We start from the raw sequence: 19,299 nt of genomic DNA on the forward strand, positions 1-19,299 counted from the left end.
CATTCCTTAAGAACAGTCTTAACCTACTCCCAGGACAAACGGGCCCGTCTCACACACAGACACACTCAAACAGGGCTTGCAGCTGCGGATGATGTTCTCCACGTCCTGGGATGGCTCTCGTGCAGCTCCCTCCGGCCTCTGGTTCGTCCCGGGCAGATGGCAAGTCGAGACGCAGGAGCTCTCCGCATGTCGTTGGTGCACACGGGATAATACGGGGCGAACGGTAGGGTCTGGGCTCTGGCGGTTAACACTGGCAGCTATTGCCGCGTTCGCTCGCGTGGCTGCGTACGTAATAGGCGAATACAGTTCAAAGCCTTGAAGCGCTGACACAATGAAGTGCTCTCAATGTGCTCGCCGTAAAAGTCCTTCCAGCCCTCTTCTTTGCGAGTCCTTTACAATGCGCAATTCCTTCAAGCAAGTCTTTCTCCCTCTGCGAATCCTCACCGCAAGCCCCCTTTCCAACCAGTCCTTTCGCACGAGTCTTCCTGGAAAGTCCTCTCTTAGAAGTCCTCGACCAAGTCCTTCCAAGGGCTTTGTGCACTGGCTTTTATAGGCACGCCCTGCGAACCTTCTTGCATTTACCAGACGCGCCTTACCACGCCCTATCACGCCATTCCCTTAGAGCCCTGGTTGGCTGGTGGCCCTTACCATCATCGCCTCTGACGTGCTGCTTTGACGCCGCTCCCACCCCGACCCCGCGCTCCTCCCTCTTCTCAGGCCTACCTCGTGTTACTCGACTAGCGAGCGAACAAAGTGCAGCGAATGCTGCTGGCAGCCAAAGCGTAACAAATGCTGCGGGTAGCCAAAACGTAACAAACTGAGGGATCAGCCAAATGGGGCGTGGGATCAATTATGCCCATAGAGGTGGAATTTGGAGGGTGGACATAAAAATGAAGGGACCTAAACTCATGTCTTTACACAACGCAGGTATTACTAGTGGAAATGGCCTATACTTACACATACTATGACATAACTAATACTCTAAGGTGGCCTACGTGTTGCTCGTGGACTAACTATGGGGGGCAACCCTTTAACCTTTAATGATCAACATGTGCCAATCTCAAAACCGTAGCGATATATATACATACTAGCCGAAAGCACCCGGCATTGCCCGGGTTCTTTTTGGATGAATTTACCACTATATTTCAGCTTTTACTCGTGGCCGGAGAAGATTGACTACTATAATTCAGCTCAGCTTTTAATTGCGAAATGGGCACAGCCCAGCCAAAGTGGCCTCGACCGGCCTCACCACCGAGCCTATAACCTTCCCGGGGCCCGTCCCGACATTTTTGGTTCTTTTTGAATGAATTTACTACTATAATTCAGCTTTTACTCGTGGCCGTAGAAGATTGACTACTATAATTCAGCTCAGCTTTTAATTGCGAAATGGGCCCAGCCCGGCCGAAGCGGCATCGACCGGCCTCGCCACCTAGCCCTTTAACCTTCCCGAGCCCGTCCCGACATTTTTTTGTATTAGAGGTTTCCTCCTATCTTTCACCGTTCAGGAGATTAGCTTGCACAGACAAACACACACACACACACACACACACACACACACACACATACACAAAAAACAAACAAAATCTTATATATATATATATATATATATATATATATATATATATATATATATATATATATATATATATATATATATATATATATACACACACATATATATATATATATATATATATATATATATATATATATATATATATATATATATATATATATATATATATATATATACATACATACATACATACATATATATATATATATATATATATATATATATATATATATATATATATATATACATACATATATACATGTATACATACATACATACATACATACATACAAGTGCTGGGCTAGAGGCTAGGGTGCCGGCTTAGGATCCTAGGATCCTGGGTTCGAATCCCGGTCAATCGCTGAATTAACGCCAGGGGGGTTGACTCAGCCTGTCATCCTTCCGAGGTCGGCAAATTGAGTACCAGCTCACTGGTAATTCCCTGTTTGTCGTTAACAGCGGCAAAAAGGGTTGGTGTCAGGAAGGGCATCCGGCCGTAAAACATTGCTTCAAAAAGGGGACCGAAAAAACAACAACAACCATGGTTCCCGAAAAAGGCCAACCCCCGCTTTGTGGGGAAAAATGGCCTCTAAAGGTGGTTATTTTTATATATATACACAGGGTGAGTCAAAAGTAGCGCCCGATTTCTGTTTATATATATATATAGACTGCTCCCAGACTATATAAATATATATAGACTGCTCCCAAAGAGGAGATTAGAAAATTCCATTTAGAGCCACATGTTGACTACGACTGGAGAGGAAGTCTGTGAGCCTTGCGTTGAGATTTCCATGGATACCGGAAGAGGAGAGTTTGGTGAGCAGAGCGGGGTGCCAGACCGTATCGAAGGCACGTGATATGTCAAGGGAGACAGTTCTGATTTCCTGTTTGGCATTGAGGACCTCCATCCATTGTTGAGAAAGCAGAAGCAGCATGTCGAGAGTAGAATGACCAGGTCTGAAACCAAATTGATGATCAGGGATCAAGCCAATGGAGAAGAGGAAGGATTTAATATCGGAAGCAATGATGGATTCCATGACCTTGCTGATGGTTGGGAGCAGTCTGATTGGTCTGTAGTTGCAAGGATCTGTTTTTGCACCTTTTTTGTTTAAAGCAGTGATGTTGGCTGATTTCCAAACTGATGGCAGATGACCTTGAGCAAAAGAGAGGATGAAGAGAATAGAGAGGTGTGAAAGAGCGGCAGAGCAGGATTTTAGGACCCGTGGGCTGATGCCACCTGGTCCATTTGCAGAATCAGAGTCGAGGATTGACAAACTTCTCCACCTTGTCAGGAGAGAATGACAGAGTATAGGAGCAGCTGTGTATGAGTGGGTAAGGTGGGTACAGAGAGAGATGGGTTTGGGACACAAGATTTTGAGGCAAACACAGAGTTAAGGCATTCTGCCCTTTTCACGTGGTAAAGAGCAGTTGTGTAGCCGTTTGAGGTAAGGGAGGGGATGGAAGGGGACAAGCACCAGAAACAGATTTGACCAGACGGCATCAGGATTTGGAGGAAGGAGACGGGTTCAAGAGTTCAGCATTGAGAGTAGAGAGATATTGTTTCCTGGCTCTCCTGAGGTAGATACACACTTCCTCCGAGCTTTGTGAAAGGAAATGCGATTGCCCTCAGTTCGATTTGCCTTCCATGAGGCGAAGGCAAGTTGTTTCAGGGCAACTGCCTCACCACAAGATTCTGTGTACCATGGACTGGAGGAAGGGTATGACAACTGAAGGCGAGATGGGATAAATCAGAGAGACAGAGACACAGACAGAGACACAGACAGAGACACAGACAGAGACACAGACAGAGACACAGACAGAGACACAGACAGAGACACAGACAGAGACACAGACAGAGACACAGACAGAGACACAGACACAGACACAGACACAGACACAGACACAGACACAGACACAGACAGAGACACAGACAGAGACACAGACAGAGACACAGACAGAGACACAGACAGAGACACAGACAGAGACACAGACAGAGACACAGACAGAGACACAGACAGAGACACAGACAGAGACACAGACAGAGACACAGACAGAGACACAGACAGAGACACAGACAGAGACACAGACAGAGACACAGACAGAGACACAGACAGAGACACAGACAGAGACACAGACAGAGACACAGACAGAGACACAGACAGAGACACAGACAGAGACACAGACAGAGACACAGACAGAGACACAGACAGAGACACAGACAGAGACACAGACAGAGACACAGACAGAGACACAGACAGAGACACAGACAGAGACACAGACAGAGACACAGACAGAGACACAGACAGAGACACAGACAGAGACACAGACAGAGACACAGACAGAGACACAGACAGAGACACAGACAGAGACACAGACAGAGACACAGACAGAGACACAGACAGAGACACAGACAGAGACACAGACAGAGACACAGACAGAGACACAGACAGAGACACAGACAGAGACACAGACAGAGACACAGACAGAGACACAGACAGAGACACAGACAGAGACACAGACAGAGACACAGACAGAGACACAGACAGAGACACAGACAGAGACACAGACAGAGACACAGACAGAGACACAGACAGAGACACAGACAGAGACACAGACAGAGACACAGACAGAGACACAGACAGAGACACAGACAGAGACACAGACAGAGACACAGACAGAGACACAGACAGAGACACAGACAGAGACACAGACAGAGACACAGACAGAGACACAGACAGAGACACAGACAGAGACACAGACAGAGACACAGACAGAGACACAGACAGAGACACAGACAGAGACACAGACAGAGACACAGACAGAGACACAGACAGAGACACAGACAGAGACACAGACAGAGACACAGACAGAGACACAGACAGAGACACAGACAGAGACACAGACACAGACACAGACACAGACACAGACAGAGACACAGACAGAGACAGAGACACAGACAGACACAGACAGAGACACAGACACAGACAGAGACACAGACAGAGACACAGACAGAGACAGAGACACAGACAGAGACACAGACATTTACTTTGGAAGAATTCCCAGGATGAGTTGATGTCAGAGGCGGTAGAGATGAGAGACCAGTCCAGATGATTGATGGCTGCTTGAAGACCGTGCCAGTTGGCCTGAGTGAAATGCCAGACTCGTCGACGCTGAGGAGGCTCTCTGAGAATGGTCAGAGAGATGTCCACTTTAACAAGCACATGATCAGATGAACCGATTGGAGCAGAAGAACAACAGCAGACATTTGCAGGGAAGTTAGTCATAACCAAGTTGAGAAGAGAAGATGCTCCATTGACTGAAATCTGGGCCAGGAAATTGACAGATTGTGTCAGTCCCAGTGAGTCACAGAAGTCCTTTTCCGGGAAATGCAGGTGTGGTCAAGGCTTGTGGTTTTACAGGAAAATTTTACAGGCTGGTTGTTTTAAACTTCTTGTTTATGGGAAAAGGCTTACCTGCAGACGTAGCCCAGGTGTTTCAGCTTCTTTGAACTTGTTTACGAGGACTGCCCATCCGGCACAGGTTGTAAAGGCTTAGCTGTTTCTGGACCTGTGGCACAAGTGAACATGATTGCTGCTTATCATGGGAAATAGTGCTGGGGCTTTTACTTTTCGTTTGGATTTCTTGGATATGAAGAAAATGGGGAAAAAAGTGAAATACCTCGTGAATCCTCCACAATGCATATTGATTCATTGACAAAAGGGTAGCACTATCTGCATATGTACTTAATGAAATAACTAACGAGAGAACCTGCATGCTGTGTGCAATTACCGTTGGGGAGTGCTGGCGCAACTATGTACAGTGCATTCAGAAAGTATTCAGACCCCTTCGCTTTTTTCACATTTTGTTATGTTGCAGCCTCATGCTGAAATCGTTTAAATTCATTTTTCCCTCATCAATCTACACTCGATACCCCAAAATGACAAAGAGAAAACAGGATTTTAGAAAGTTTGGTAAATTTATTGAAAATAAAAAACTGAAATATCAATCGACATAAGTATTCAGACGCTTTGCTATGACACTTGAAATTTAGCTCAAGGGCCTTCCATTTCTCTTGATCATCTTTGAGATGTTTCTACACCTTGATTGGAGTCCACCTGTGGTAAATTAAATTGATTGGACATGATTTGGAAAGGCACACACCTGTCTATATAAGGTCTCACAGCTGACGATGCATATCAGAGCAAAAACCAAGGCATGAGGTCGAAGGAACTGCCCGCAGAGCTCAGAGACAGGATTGTGTCGAGGCACAGATTTGGGGAAGCCGACAAAAAAAAAAAAATTCTGCTGCATTGAAGGTTCCCAAGAGCACAGTGGCCTCCATAATTATTAAATAGAAGAAGTTTGGAACAACCAGGACTCTTCCTAGAGCTGGGCGCCCGGCCAAACTGAGCAATCGGGGGAGAAGGGCCTTGGTAATAGAGGTGACGAAGACCCCGATGGTCACTCTGGCTGAGCTCCAGAGATCCTGTGTGGGGATGGGAGAAACTTCCAGAAGGACAACCATCACTGCAACACTCTACCGATATAGGCTTTATGGCAGAGTGGCCAGACGGAAGCTTCGCCTCAGTGAAAGACACATTAAATCCCGCTTGGAGTTTGAAAAAAAGCACCTAAAGGACTCTCAGACTGTGAGAAACAAGATCTTGTGGGCTTTCATGTGTCTTTCACTGAGGCGAAGCTTCCGTCTGGCCACTGCCATAAAGCCCATATCAGTAGAGTGTTGCGGTGATGGTTGTCCTTCTGGAAGTTTCTCCCATCTCCACACGATCTCTGGAGCTCAGCCAGAGTGACCAACGGGTTCTTTCTTGGTCACCTCCCTTACCAAGGCCCTTTTCCCCCGATTGCTCAGTTTGGCCGGGCGGCCAGCTCTAGGAAGAGTCCTGGTTGTTCCAAACTTCTTTCATTTAAGAATTATGGAGGCCACTGTGCTCTTGGGAACCTTCAATGCAGCAGAGATTTTTTTTGTCGGCTTCCCCAGATCTGTGCCTGGACACAATCTTGTCTCTGAGCTCTGCAGGCAGTTCCTTCGACCTCATAGCTTGGTTTTTGCTCTGATATGCATTGTCAGCTGAGACCTTATATAGACAGGTGTGTGCCTTTCCAAATCATGTGCAATCAATTTAATTTACCACAGGTAGACTCCAATCAAGGTGTAGAAACATCTCAAAAATGATCAAGAGAAATGGGAGGCACCTGAGCTAAATTTCAAGTGTCATAGCAAAGGGTCTGAATATTTATGTCAATGTGATATTTCAGTTTTTTATTTTTAATAAATTTGCAAAACTTTCTAAAATCCTGTTTTCTCTGTCATTATGGGGTATTGAGTGTAGATGAGGAAAAAAAGAATTTAAACGATTTCAGCATAAGGCTGCAACATAACAAAATGTGAAAAAAGTGAAGGGGTCTGAATACTTTCTGAATGCACTGTATGTATATATATATATGTATATATGTATATATATATATATATATATATATATATATATATATATATATATATATATATATATATATATATATATATATATATATATATATATATATATATATATATATATCTATATTATAATAGCCGTAGATGATTCTGTCTGTCTGTCTATCTGTTGGGTGTCTGTCCGGGGTGTGGCTTACTCGGTTTGCAGAGTAGCTCCACCCATAGCTCCACCCATTCTGGGAGTGGCTATAAACAAATATCCACCATTTTATTAACTCGCATAGCTTTGAGTCCTGTTTTGTAGGCCCGTGGTGTCTTGCTCTCCCCCAGTTTTATTTCAAATCAAATTCGATAAATCATTTCATTTTTCACAGTCGCTAACATAGTTTTAGACTCGGTTGAAAAAAAACGGGAAGAAAATCCGATGAAAGTTGCCGTTTATAGAACGAAATGAATTCTCAAAGGCCTGTAACTTCAAGGCCATTGAGTCTCTCTCACGCCTTTATCTCCAATCTAACTCACCATATGATTTCATTTTTATCGATGGTTTTACTTTTAGACTCGGTGTCAGCAATAATTGAGAACAATCCACACACGCGGGAAAATGCAGAGATATATTTTTTAAAATCGCGTCATGGTGTATCATACACCGCCCAACATGACACCGCCGGCAATGTGTCGATATATATTAAAAATTCGCTTTTGCTTTTCCGTTATGATATATTACTATTTCGTTTGATGACAGTCGTCACAAAAACGTCAACAATGATGCCGACATATATTTCTTCGTTTTTATTTCATTCAACATATTAGCCGGAAGTAAAATATGTTTCAGGAAATTACCGAGAGATATTTCTTCGTTTTTTTTATTAGTTATGTGCGCATACACTTTAAATAGGTTTATTTGAAATCTTTAATTTTCCACAATATAATTTACTTGCCATTTATCATTTGATGATTACGAGACAAATTCCTCTTGAGGATCGTGACAATTCATGCGTTGCGTGGAAACTTCCATTTCCAAAATGAATGAGACGATCGATGAAGAACGACTCGGTGTCACCAACGCGGGAAAATGCAGAGATATATTTTTTAAAATACACCATATCACCGCACAACACCGCCCAACAGCTAACAAGTATCATACACCGCCCAACAGCCAACGAGTATCATACACCGCCCAACATGACACAGACAGCAACATGTCGACATTATCGCTTTTTCTTTAAACCGAGTGAACCGAGCCGAACCGAATACACCGCGTGAATTCACCGAGCGAATTTCAGCCAATTCCACCTATTTCTTCGTTTTTATTTTTTTCTTTACCAGCAGAAGTACCCAGCGTTGCCGGGCGGGGGAGGGGGGAAGGGCACGTACACTTTAAACATGTATATACATGTGGGATGTGGGATATATACATGTGGGACATGTGTACGTGTGTGTACGTGTGTACGTGTGTGTATGTGTGTGTGTGCGCGTGAATATGTGTGTGTGTGTATATATGTGTGTGTATGTGTATGTAGGCTAACCCCCGCTCTAGCAGGGAAAATGGCCTTAAAATGCATGTTGTTGTATGTGTATATACATGTCTGTGTATGTCTGTGTGTGTGTGTTTGTGTGTGTGTGTGTGTGTGTGTGTGTGTGTGTGTGTGTGTGTGTGTGTGTGTGTGTGTGTGTGTGTGTGTGTGTGTGTGTGTGTGTGTGTGTGTGTGTGTGTGTGTGGAGATGTATATATGTGTATATGTGGATACATATGTGTATACATATTTGCATATGTGTGTGTGTGTGTGTGTGTGTGTGCATGTGTGTCGATGTACGTGTGTGTGTATGTGTATATGTGTGTGGGTGTATATGTGTGTGTGTGTGTATATGTAAACATGGGCCGGTGTGTGTGTAAAGTGTGAGGAGGTATTGGAGAGGAAAATGCAGAGATATATTTTTTTAAATCGCGCCATGATGATAAACGAAAATACACCGCCTAAAATAACAGTCGACATATATTTAAAATTCGCCATACACATCCATGCGGGAATCCCACGGGCATGGATGTGTGTGACATTTCGACATATTGAGTTACATGCTGCGCCTGCACATTCAGTTATATAAGATGGTTACTGGCAATTGATCACATCCACAAATGATGTAATCCACACAATTTATGTACTTTACATAACGTTAATAGGAATACATGCCCGTGTAGATGGGAATGACATATAATTCACCGAAAACGTTGCAGCAACCGCATAATATTACGGTGATGTTTAACTCTGAGAATAGTTCTAAATTTAAAAAACTTTCTTCTGATATTTGTGATTTATTTCAAACAAACTGTATTTCCCAGCTACACGGGCATGTATTCCTATTAACGTTATGTAAAGTACATAAATTGTGTGGATTACATCATTTGTGGATGTGATCAATTACCAGTAACCATTTTATATAACTGAATGTGCAGGTGCAGCATCTAACTCAATATGTCGAAATGTCACACACGTCCATGCCCGTGGGATTCCCACGGGTGACCCCGCTAGTATATATATAATCAACGAACATAACAGCGTGACGAGCGCTGTCCCGATCTCCTGTGGACCGAAGTCCTAGACCAAAGCGTCACCTCCGACCCGAAGGGTCTTCTGGAGGCTTCAGCCCGGCCACTCTGTCAACAGACAGAGATTTGTTCATTGGTCCCCATTGGCTAAACATCAAGCAGAGCCGCCAATCCAGATTTCGGGCTTATTAACCCTCGTCAGGACGGCATACTGCAAAAAATCTAACCAATGAGGGCCAAAATTAGATTAGATTTTTTGCAGTATGCCGTCCTGACGAGGGTTAATAAGCCCGAAATCTGGATTGGCGGCTCTGCTTGATGTTTAGCCAATGGGGACCAATGAATAAATCTCTGTCTGTTGACAGAGTGGCCGGGCTGAAGCCTCCAGAAGACCCTTTGGGTCGGAGGTGACGCTTTGGTCTAGGACTTCGGTCCACAGGAGATCGGGACAGCGCTCGTCACGCTGTTATGTTCGTTGATTATTATCCCCGCCGATCGCACCGCACCCCCTGGTTTTGGTTTGCACTGGTGGGAACGATGGTCTGTGGCAGACAGGCTGTTGGTTCCTTGCGGGTTATGCGGTATTTACCGTGTGAGACATAATTCGTGGCTGGTGCTCACCATTAAAGCTAGGAGGTGCCTTGATCATATATATATATATATATATATATATATATATATATATATATATATATATATATATATATATATTATACACACACACATATATATCAAGTTGGTCAGAATGTTTTGGCAAGTCGGAGGACCTGCCTCTCTCAATGTCAATTCTTGTATATGTTTGTTCTCTTTCCAAATCTTCTGCAATTTATAAATAATTTTTGACACAGCATTGTGCTTTTTGGGTCAATTTTATTGAAAGGTTTCCAATTTTGTCTGCTGCTAACATCTAGGAGAGGAGTGGCTGTGGAAGAAAGTTGGAGCATATCTGCTTGGAGCCTATGAGGAGGTGGTTGGTGTTGTTGATGCGTACATCCTCACTGAGAAGGTGCTGAGCCTGATCCATCTTGAGTGTCATTGTAAAGTCAAATCTTGTGTAATTGTCCGAAGGTCGTATATCGTCTTATGATATCCAAGATGATTGATTGGTTGTTTAATTTAAAAACTAGCATAATGCATAAAACCTGCATATTTGATTCTTTATCCATCGTCTTTTAACGGTTTTCTTATTCTTGTAAAATATGTACAATATTTTGTGGACTTGTCATGAACAACATTGTTTTGCCCTTTCTGATTGGAGAGGACTGTTATCCATCGTGATTGAAAGTGCTCCAACCCTTATTGGCACGTGTACTGATTGTTGCCATGGTCTCTTCGGTTCGAGCACACTTCATTTCCAAGTCTGTGCCAGTTTGTCTCTGCGAATCCTAACAAAGTCCAACTCGTGCTGTTGATAGACGTTTTGTCACCATGTCCAAAATATATCAATAAAAATGCACTGAAGGTTTTTCCTCAAACTTTATCATGATGTACACTGCTAAAACTTACTGCTTGCCAACATACAATGACGGCTCATTTGGGGGTTGCCTTGTCTTAGATCCTCAATGAAATTTGGAATATAATTTTTTTTTCCTCTGCCACAAAAGCAATACACTACATTTCCTAATCTTGAAGTTTTGGGTGTTCTCAGAAAGCGCTGCATATGCTTGCAAAACGCACATTCCGTGACGAAAATGGACACTTGCGGAAGAATGGGGAAGAATGGCTCATCACGATGGATGATGCCGAAAGCCACATTCCAGATGTCTCCGAGGAGGTGCAAGGTGTAGTGGATGTCACCACGCTGAGCCTGCAACAATACTGTGTGCTGTTGAATCCTGTTGGAGCTGATGGCAAACCACAATTGGGACAGCGCAAATTGGTTAAGGTAAACTTTTGTATTGCAGTGATTTATCGGCTGTCTCGTTATATTATCGTTGATGTTTTGTCATTTCCCAATTGGTATTGTTTACAGTGCATTCAGAAAGTATTGTTGCGGATATGGGATTTGCATCCATCCATATCCGCTTGTAAATATTCCCCTATTTCCTCAATACTTCCCAACTATCCCCAATCCCCCATTCCCTAGTCCCATTTTCTGTAAACAACACTCTGTAGACCCGACCTCCCCCTATTTCCCCCATTAAATGTCGTGCCCAGGTTCACCGCATCTCATGTAAGACAACTATAGGACATCTTGCTAGTTATTCTTAGTCTATGTCAGTTAAGGACTCGTTTCCATTAATTCTGACCCTTCGTTGCACCAGAATGTGATTGTATGGCACCGTTAGGAAGTTTAGGACCTCCCAATACCTCCCCGCAGCTCTTCCTCACGGTTCAGCAACAACAACAACAACAACAGCAACGGCGGCGGCGTGCACAGGGAGTGCGCGTCCTCGCTCCGGCTTGGTTGGTAGGGGGTGTTGGGAGGGCACGAGGCCTTCCCAACGAGCCGCCATCGAACATGTGCTCGACGGGGTTACCAAATAGGGGCTCCCTGTCAGCTCCTCGTCAAGGGCGGAGCCGGTAACCCCCGCACCCAATGGAAGCGGCGGACCGGCCCCAGGGGGGCGGAGCCAACCAGCCGAGGGCGTGTCACTCCCCGCTGAGCATGCGCAGGAAGAGGGAGGTGACGTCAGATGCGCGCCTGAGCTTGGAGCAAGCAAGACGTACCCTCCGAGCGCTGTGAGGCCTCCCCGCATCTCTGGACTGGACCGTGCTTTATCCTGTCCCCGAGCCAAGGTGCACCTTGTGCTATCGACTACCTGTCCCTTCCTGCCATCAATCCCTGTGTAAGTCAGCCTTGTTCCGTTTGTCTGTGGTCTGTCTGGGTTAAGATAAGACGGTATTTAAGTGCCTATCTCTACTGTGTCTTTACCTCACTACCGTGTAATCTACCCCCTTTTCTCCACCACTGTAATTATACCCTCCTCCGGAGGTCTTGAGAACTGTACCCTTGCGTCATTTCATCTATCCCAGTCGTTGTGTCCTTTCCATCATTGATTTAGCATAGCGCGATTTGGTCAACGTCTGGGTGGAATCGGGGTCTAGTCGGGGAATAACTGTTCGGTCGCGGTCATACCAACCGCTCGGTCAAAAATAACATCCAAACCGCGTCCGTAACAATTGGTGTCAGGAGTGGGATTATACCCTGTGTGTTATACCCTCTTGTTACCCTCTTATTATATGACAAGAGGGTATAATTGTTACGGACGCGGTTTGGATGTTATTTTTGACCGAGCGGTTGGTATGACCGCGAACCGAACAGTTATTCCCCGACTAGACCCCGATTCCACCCAGACGTTGACCAAATCGCGCTATGCTAAATCAATGATGGAAAGGACACAACGACTGGGATAGATGAAACGACGCAAGGGTACAGTTCTCAAGACCTCCGGAGGAGGGTATAATTACAGTGGTGGAGAAAAGGGGGTAGATTACACAGTAGTGAGGTAAAGACACAGAAGAAATAGGCACTTAAATACCGTCTTATCTTAACCCAGACAGACCACAGACAAACGGAACAAGGCTGACTTACACAGGGATTGATGGCAGGAAGGGACAGGTAGTCGATAGCACAAGGTGCACCTTGGCTCGGGGACAGGATAAAGCACGGTCCAGTCCAGAGATGCGGGGAGGCCTCACAGCGCTCGGAGGGTACGTCTTGCTTGCTCCAAGCTCAGCGCGCATCTGACGTCACCTCCCTCTTCCTGCGCATGCTCAGCGGGGAGTGACACGCCCTCGGCTGGTTGGCTCCGCCCCCCTGGTGCCGGTCCGCCGCTTCCATTGGGTGCGGGGGTTACCGGGCTCCGCCCTTGACGAGGAGCTGACAGGGAGCCCCTATTTGGTAACCCCGTCGAGCACATGTTCGATGGCGGCTCGTTGGGAAGGCCTCGTGCCCTCCCAACACCCCCTACCAACCAAGCCGGAGTGAGGACGCGCACTCCCTGTGCACGCCGTTGCTGTTGTTGTTGTTGTTGTTGCTGAACCGTGAGGAAGAGCTGCGGTGAGGTATTGGGAGGTCCTAAACTTCCTAACGGTGCCATACAATCACATTCTGGTGCAACGAAGGGTCAGAATTAATGGAAACGAGTCCTTAACTGACATAGACTAAGAATAACTAGCAAGATGTCCTATAGTTGTCTTACATGAGATGCGGTGAACCTGGGCACGACATTTAATGGGGGAAATAGGGGGAGGTCGGGTCTACAGAGTGTTGTTTACAGAAAATGGGACTAGGGAATGGGGGATTGGGGATAGTTGGGAAGTATTGAGGAAATAGGGGAATATTTACAAGCGGATATGGATGGATGCAAATCCCATATCCGCAACATTATTCACACCCCTTCACTTTTTTCACATTTTGTTATGTTGCAGCCTTATGCTGAAATCGTTTAAATTCATTTTTTCCCTCATCAATCTACATTCAATACCCCATGATGACAAAGAGAAAACAGGATTTTAGAAAGTTTTGCAAATTTATTGAAAAGAAAAAAACTGAAATATCACATTGACATAAGTATTCAGACCCTTTGCTATGACACTTGAAATTTAGCTCAGGTGCCTCCCATTTCTCTTGATCATCTTTGAGATGTTTCTACACCTTGATTGGAGTCCACCTGTGGTAAATTCAATTGATTTGACATGATTTGGAAAGGCACACACCTGACTAAGGTCTCTCAGCTGACAACGCATATCAGAGCAAAAACCAAGCCATGAGGTCGAAGGAACTGCCTGCAGAGCTCAGACAGGATTGTGTCGAGGCACAGATCTGGGGAAGCCTACAAAAAAAAATCTCTGCTGCATTGAAGGTTCCCAAGAGCACAGTGGCCTCCATAATTCTTAAATGGAAGAAGTTTGGAACAACCAGGACTCTTCCTCGAGCTGGCCGCCCGGACAAACTGAGCAATCGGGGGAGAAGGGCCTTGGTAAGAGAGGTGACCAAGAACCCGATGGTCACTGGCTGAGCTCCAGAGATCCTGTGTGGAGATGGGAGAAACTTCCAGAAGGACAACCATCACTCCACCGATCTGGGCTTTATGGCAGAGTGGCCAGACGGAAGCCTCTCCTCAGTGAAAGACACATGAAAGCCTGCTTGTAGTTTGCAAAAAAAAGCACCTGAAGGACTCAGACTGTGAGAAACAAGATTCTGTGGTCTGATGAATCCAAGATTGAACTGTTTGGCCTCGATTCTAAGCGTCATGTCTGGAGGAAACCAGGCACCGCTCATCACCTGCCCAATACCATCCCAACGGTGAAGCATGGTGGTTTGGCTGGGCAGCCAGCTCTAGGAAGAGTCCTGGTTGTTCCAAACTTCGTCCATTTAAGAATTTTGGAGGCCACTGTGCTCTTGGGAACCTTCAATGTAGCAGAGATTTTTTTTGTAGGCTTCCCCAGATCTGTGCTTCGACACAATCCGGTCTCTGAGCTCTGCAGGAGTTCCTTCGACCTCATGGCTTGGTTTTTGCTCTGATATGTATTGTCAGCTGCGAGACCTTATATAGACAGGTGTGTGCCTTTCCAAATCATGTCCGATCAATTGAATTTACCACAGGTGGACTCCAATCAAGGTGTGGAAACATCTCAAAGATCAAGAGAATTGGGAGGCACCTGAGCTAAATTTCAAGTGTCATAGCAAAGGGTCTGAATACTTATGTCAATGTGATATTTCAGTTTTTTCTTTTTAATAAGTTGGCAAAACTTTCTAACATCCTGTTTTCTCGTTGTCATTATGGGGTATTGAGTGTAGATTGATGAGGGAAAAAATGAATTTAAACGATTTCAGCATAAGGCTGCAACATTTAAAAAAACTGAAAAAAGTGAGGGGGTCTGAATACTTTCTGAATGCACTGTATATCTCAGCATTCCAAAGTTGTGCGTTTGCCTACTGTGGCATAGGTAGGGCAATCTAACTTTTTATTCTGTATCCTGAGTTTAATTGTACATATCCGCAGTTGATTGGCCTGTTAATGAAGACCCTTTATAAGGACATGAAGGTATTATATTGTGTTCATCTGATCGCTTGGCTCATAATGTTGGCAATCGAAATTCTAATCCCATGACATGTAGTTTTTTCTTTTCTTTTTAATGCGGCATATATGCCAATCTGACGCACTGACACACACTGACGCCCGCGCTGACACGCCCGCACACACGCTGACACGCCCGCACACACGCTGACGCACACGCGCTGACACACGCGCTGACGCACACGCGCTGACACACCCGCACACGTGCTGACACACACACTGACACACACCTTGGTCCATGAACCCTGATCCCTTACCGAAATGGAGATGGATACTTGGGTTTCTTGAAGGACTCCGTTCCACCTTCTGAAACCCGCACATGGAGATAACCAACGACACACACACATACACGCACTCACATGTATATACACGCACTGACGTGTGTGTATATATATATATATATATATATATATATATATATATATTGTTACGGCCCACGGTTAAGGATGTTGGTTTGCCGAGCGGATGGCACCGCGGCCCTAACAGTTACCCCGACTAACCCGATTCCTGGACGTTGGCCGAAATCGCGCCACAGATATTCAATTTGGAAACCTCTAAAGCGACCGAATGTAAAGAGGAAGAAGAAGAAGACATACGGAGGAATAACAGGATTTATTAATTATTTTCACAAGCCAAAGCAAAGAGAGCAGTTGGTTATATACAGAAAATGGAATGAGCAGAAACACAGTGAAATCATTAGCTTACCTATACAAGCTTAATTAATAAACCCCAGGACAACGTGAAAGACAGACGGACGATCACACTTACACGGGGAAATGCAGGCCGGAAGGAATGGCTTGGAGATGGGTAGCTTTTAGAGGCAAGGAAGGTTCAGCGGGTACTGGGCACGGTCGGGCCAGAAGGCACCGCCGTCAAGAAGCCGAGCTTTGGTCCCAAACTGCGCGGGCGAAGTTCCTTTCTCCGTACTGCTGCCTCGTGCGCTCCTTGCGTTGCCCCGGTCCGCTTTTCCTGCAGCACGTCTCACGGCGGCTGTCACACCTGCTCGTCTCCAGCACATCTCCTGGACCCATCTCTGTAAAAGCTCATCTCCTGGACTCATCTGCTTAGGGAGCGTCCCGCGGCGGGTTATATAGGCCCTGCCCTTCACCCTTTGCGAACCTCCCCCAAACGTTCTCTCTCCACCCTCTCAGGCCAAACCCCTTGTTCTGGGTTAGATGAGCGGGGCCGACTTACTCCTCCCCTCTATGACGAGGTGGAGACCCGCCTTTCTTCTTCGGCGTTACCTCGTGCGTAATGGAGTCAAATGCTGCAAAGTGGACGGCAGATGAAAATGCAGCAAAGTGCCTAAAGTGTCAATTGCAACAAAGTGGCAAACCTGGCACTTGGAAGCTGTCATGGGGCGTCGGAGGGCCTACTCTTATTTAATTCGGTGCAATGAAGAGTCAAACTAGTGGGAAACACATCCTTAGCCTACAGAGAATAATAGTGGGGCAGATATGTGAAACAATTGTTCAGATTGTGGTAAAAGCACCAAATTTCGTAGAGTTCATCTTGAATACATAATAATCCATTTCAGATATAGTGCCAAGAAAAAAATCCCCCTGGTGGCCATATTTGGCCAAAATCCAAGATGGCCACCAGCCGAGCCGTGAATTTCTATTAAACCCGATATTTTCTTTAATATTCAAGCTACAGACATGAATAAAACATCATTTTGTATGTTTTCAGACACAAGGAATCCAATTACAGCATTAATTCTTTCATAAAATACATTTATTTCAACATAAAGGGCTTTTTTGTGCCAAATTATCTGAAATCGGTGAAAAATTTGACCGATTTTAAGCAATGTGATGTGATGTGATATATCACAACATGGGTGTATTATACTCATAATATAAATTCTAAGTATTTTTTACTTGCAATAATATATGTAATGCATGAAGGTGTAATTGTACACATCATTTATAATATGGTAATTTAGTAACCGAATCGCTCTGTTGTTCCACCTGCCAACAGTTTAGCACAACAATACATCGCTACCATTAAATTATGCACATAGTACACTGATGCATGTGAAATGAGATTTAAAAATGAACAATATTAAAACATTTCACATTCAATGAAAAGTAAAATTACTTTACATGGAATTACCACATGGTTGAGTTTTAAAATAAATGCATTGTCGGCTGAACGGTCGGTCGGCTGAACAAAGGTATGTTGTTTCTCTTGATGGGATCCATTATAGGGGTTGTTCTCTCTAACATACGCTCTTTGACATATTGCTCATACTGCTGCTGGCCCAAATTCTCTATGGAGCGCACGTTATCCGCTATTTCTGAATCAACAATATCTCGGCTATCCAAGACCAGCAAGTCCCCGCTTTCGTCTGTGAATGGATTTCCCATGTCATCAATTACTTGAACGAGCGTCGTGACCTACCTATTTTGCAAAGGAGACTTGTGCGGACAGCGTATGCTCATGATGCTTAAGATTGTTCTTCGAAGTACTGCTCTCGAGGGCAACTGTTTCAAAGCCATGTACAACCCTAGCCAGTTCAGGACCTGCTACCATCCACCGTAGGAGTGCTCGTGGATTTTGCAGAAGACCAACCGCCCACCATCACCCTTTACGACTGCATTATTTTGTTCGTGTGCATGATCTATGGCAAGAGCTGAGAATGGACGATTTGTTTTGTGCACCACAAAGTCACCTTGTTCAAACTGCCTCGCTACATCAGGAAGTCTGTCCTGCAGTGTAACCATGTCCCAAATATGAACGGGAATCCATCTGGAATAGTGTGTTTGATCAAGGGCAAAGAACCAGGGAGCCATTGCTTCTAGGGCTGCGACGTAGAGTGCGAAGTTCCCTTCACGAATAGACCTCACAAACACCAAAACGAGGAGCTCTAATCGTATAATGATCAGCCGGTACTGGAACTGTGGAGACATCTCAGCTTGTTTAAGGCACCACTTGTCAAAGGCCAATGGTTCTATTTCCTCACACGTGTAGGTGTCGTAAGCTTTACGCATGAGGATTGACAATGCACCAGAAGTGACTTGATGGGCATGCCTCGTTCTTGTAATATGTGACGCCTTTAAAAATGAGTCAGCCATCCCTGCTGTGGCAACGTTTGCTTGGGTTAGCGCATGTGTCCAGCCACTTCCGTCCAGCAACTTTCCAAGGACTCTCAAGATGTCCATCTCTGTGTGGAGTCCACCAAGCAGAATAACAAATTTTTCTTCTCCATACACATCTGGCCAGTTCCACTGGATCTGCTTTGCAATTGCAAACAGAGGCTGGTCCGCTGTTAACACTGGTACCTGACCAGAATTCAGAAGTTCAACCGCAGATTTTACAACATCCATTGCATGACGGATCATGGCGACAGACTTGGAATCGTCTGAGAACAACGGTAACAGTGATGTAATTGTGACATCAAAGTTTCTTGGACTTTCCAGTGTGTTTGCATGGAACGCACCCCACGATATTGGCTCATCTGTGCTCTGAAGCTCTTTGGTGATAAGGTCTTGGGTATTGTTCAGCCATTTAGTTTCACAGTCAATAGCAGATTTCACAAGTTCTTTGTCACATGTTAGTGGACCATTCTGCAATGGAACAATGGGATCCTTCTTGATCAGTGTAACCGGTGTCAAAGTTGTGTACGAGTCCAGAATTGGCGGTATCTGTGTTTTTGAAGATGTTGGTTGCAGAATGGCGGGTTCACGTACATTCG

At 45.0% G+C, this 19,299-nt stretch overlaps 1 protein-coding gene across 1 annotated transcript in view; it reads left to right on the top strand.

Annotated features, from left to right (window-relative positions):
- The window catches only part of MVP (major vault protein), a 77,196-nt gene that overhangs the window by 37,816 nt on the left and 20,081 nt on the right, over positions 1 to 19,299 (top strand). The window contains exons 6-7 of the mRNA XM_068105865.2: positions 10,491 to 10,585; positions 11,228 to 11,464. Of these exons, the coding sequence (XP_067961966.2) occupies positions 10,491 to 10,585; positions 11,228 to 11,464 (332 nt within the window). The remainder of the gene's footprint in view (positions 1 to 10,490; positions 10,586 to 11,227; positions 11,465 to 19,299) is intronic.

This window comes from Myxine glutinosa, chromosome 2, assembly GCF_964187855.1.
Source record: "Myxine glutinosa chromosome 2, kmMyxGlut1.1, whole genome shotgun sequence".
In the NCBI taxonomy this organism is placed as follows: Eukaryota; Metazoa; Chordata; class Myxini; order Myxiniformes; family Myxinidae; genus Myxine; species Myxine glutinosa.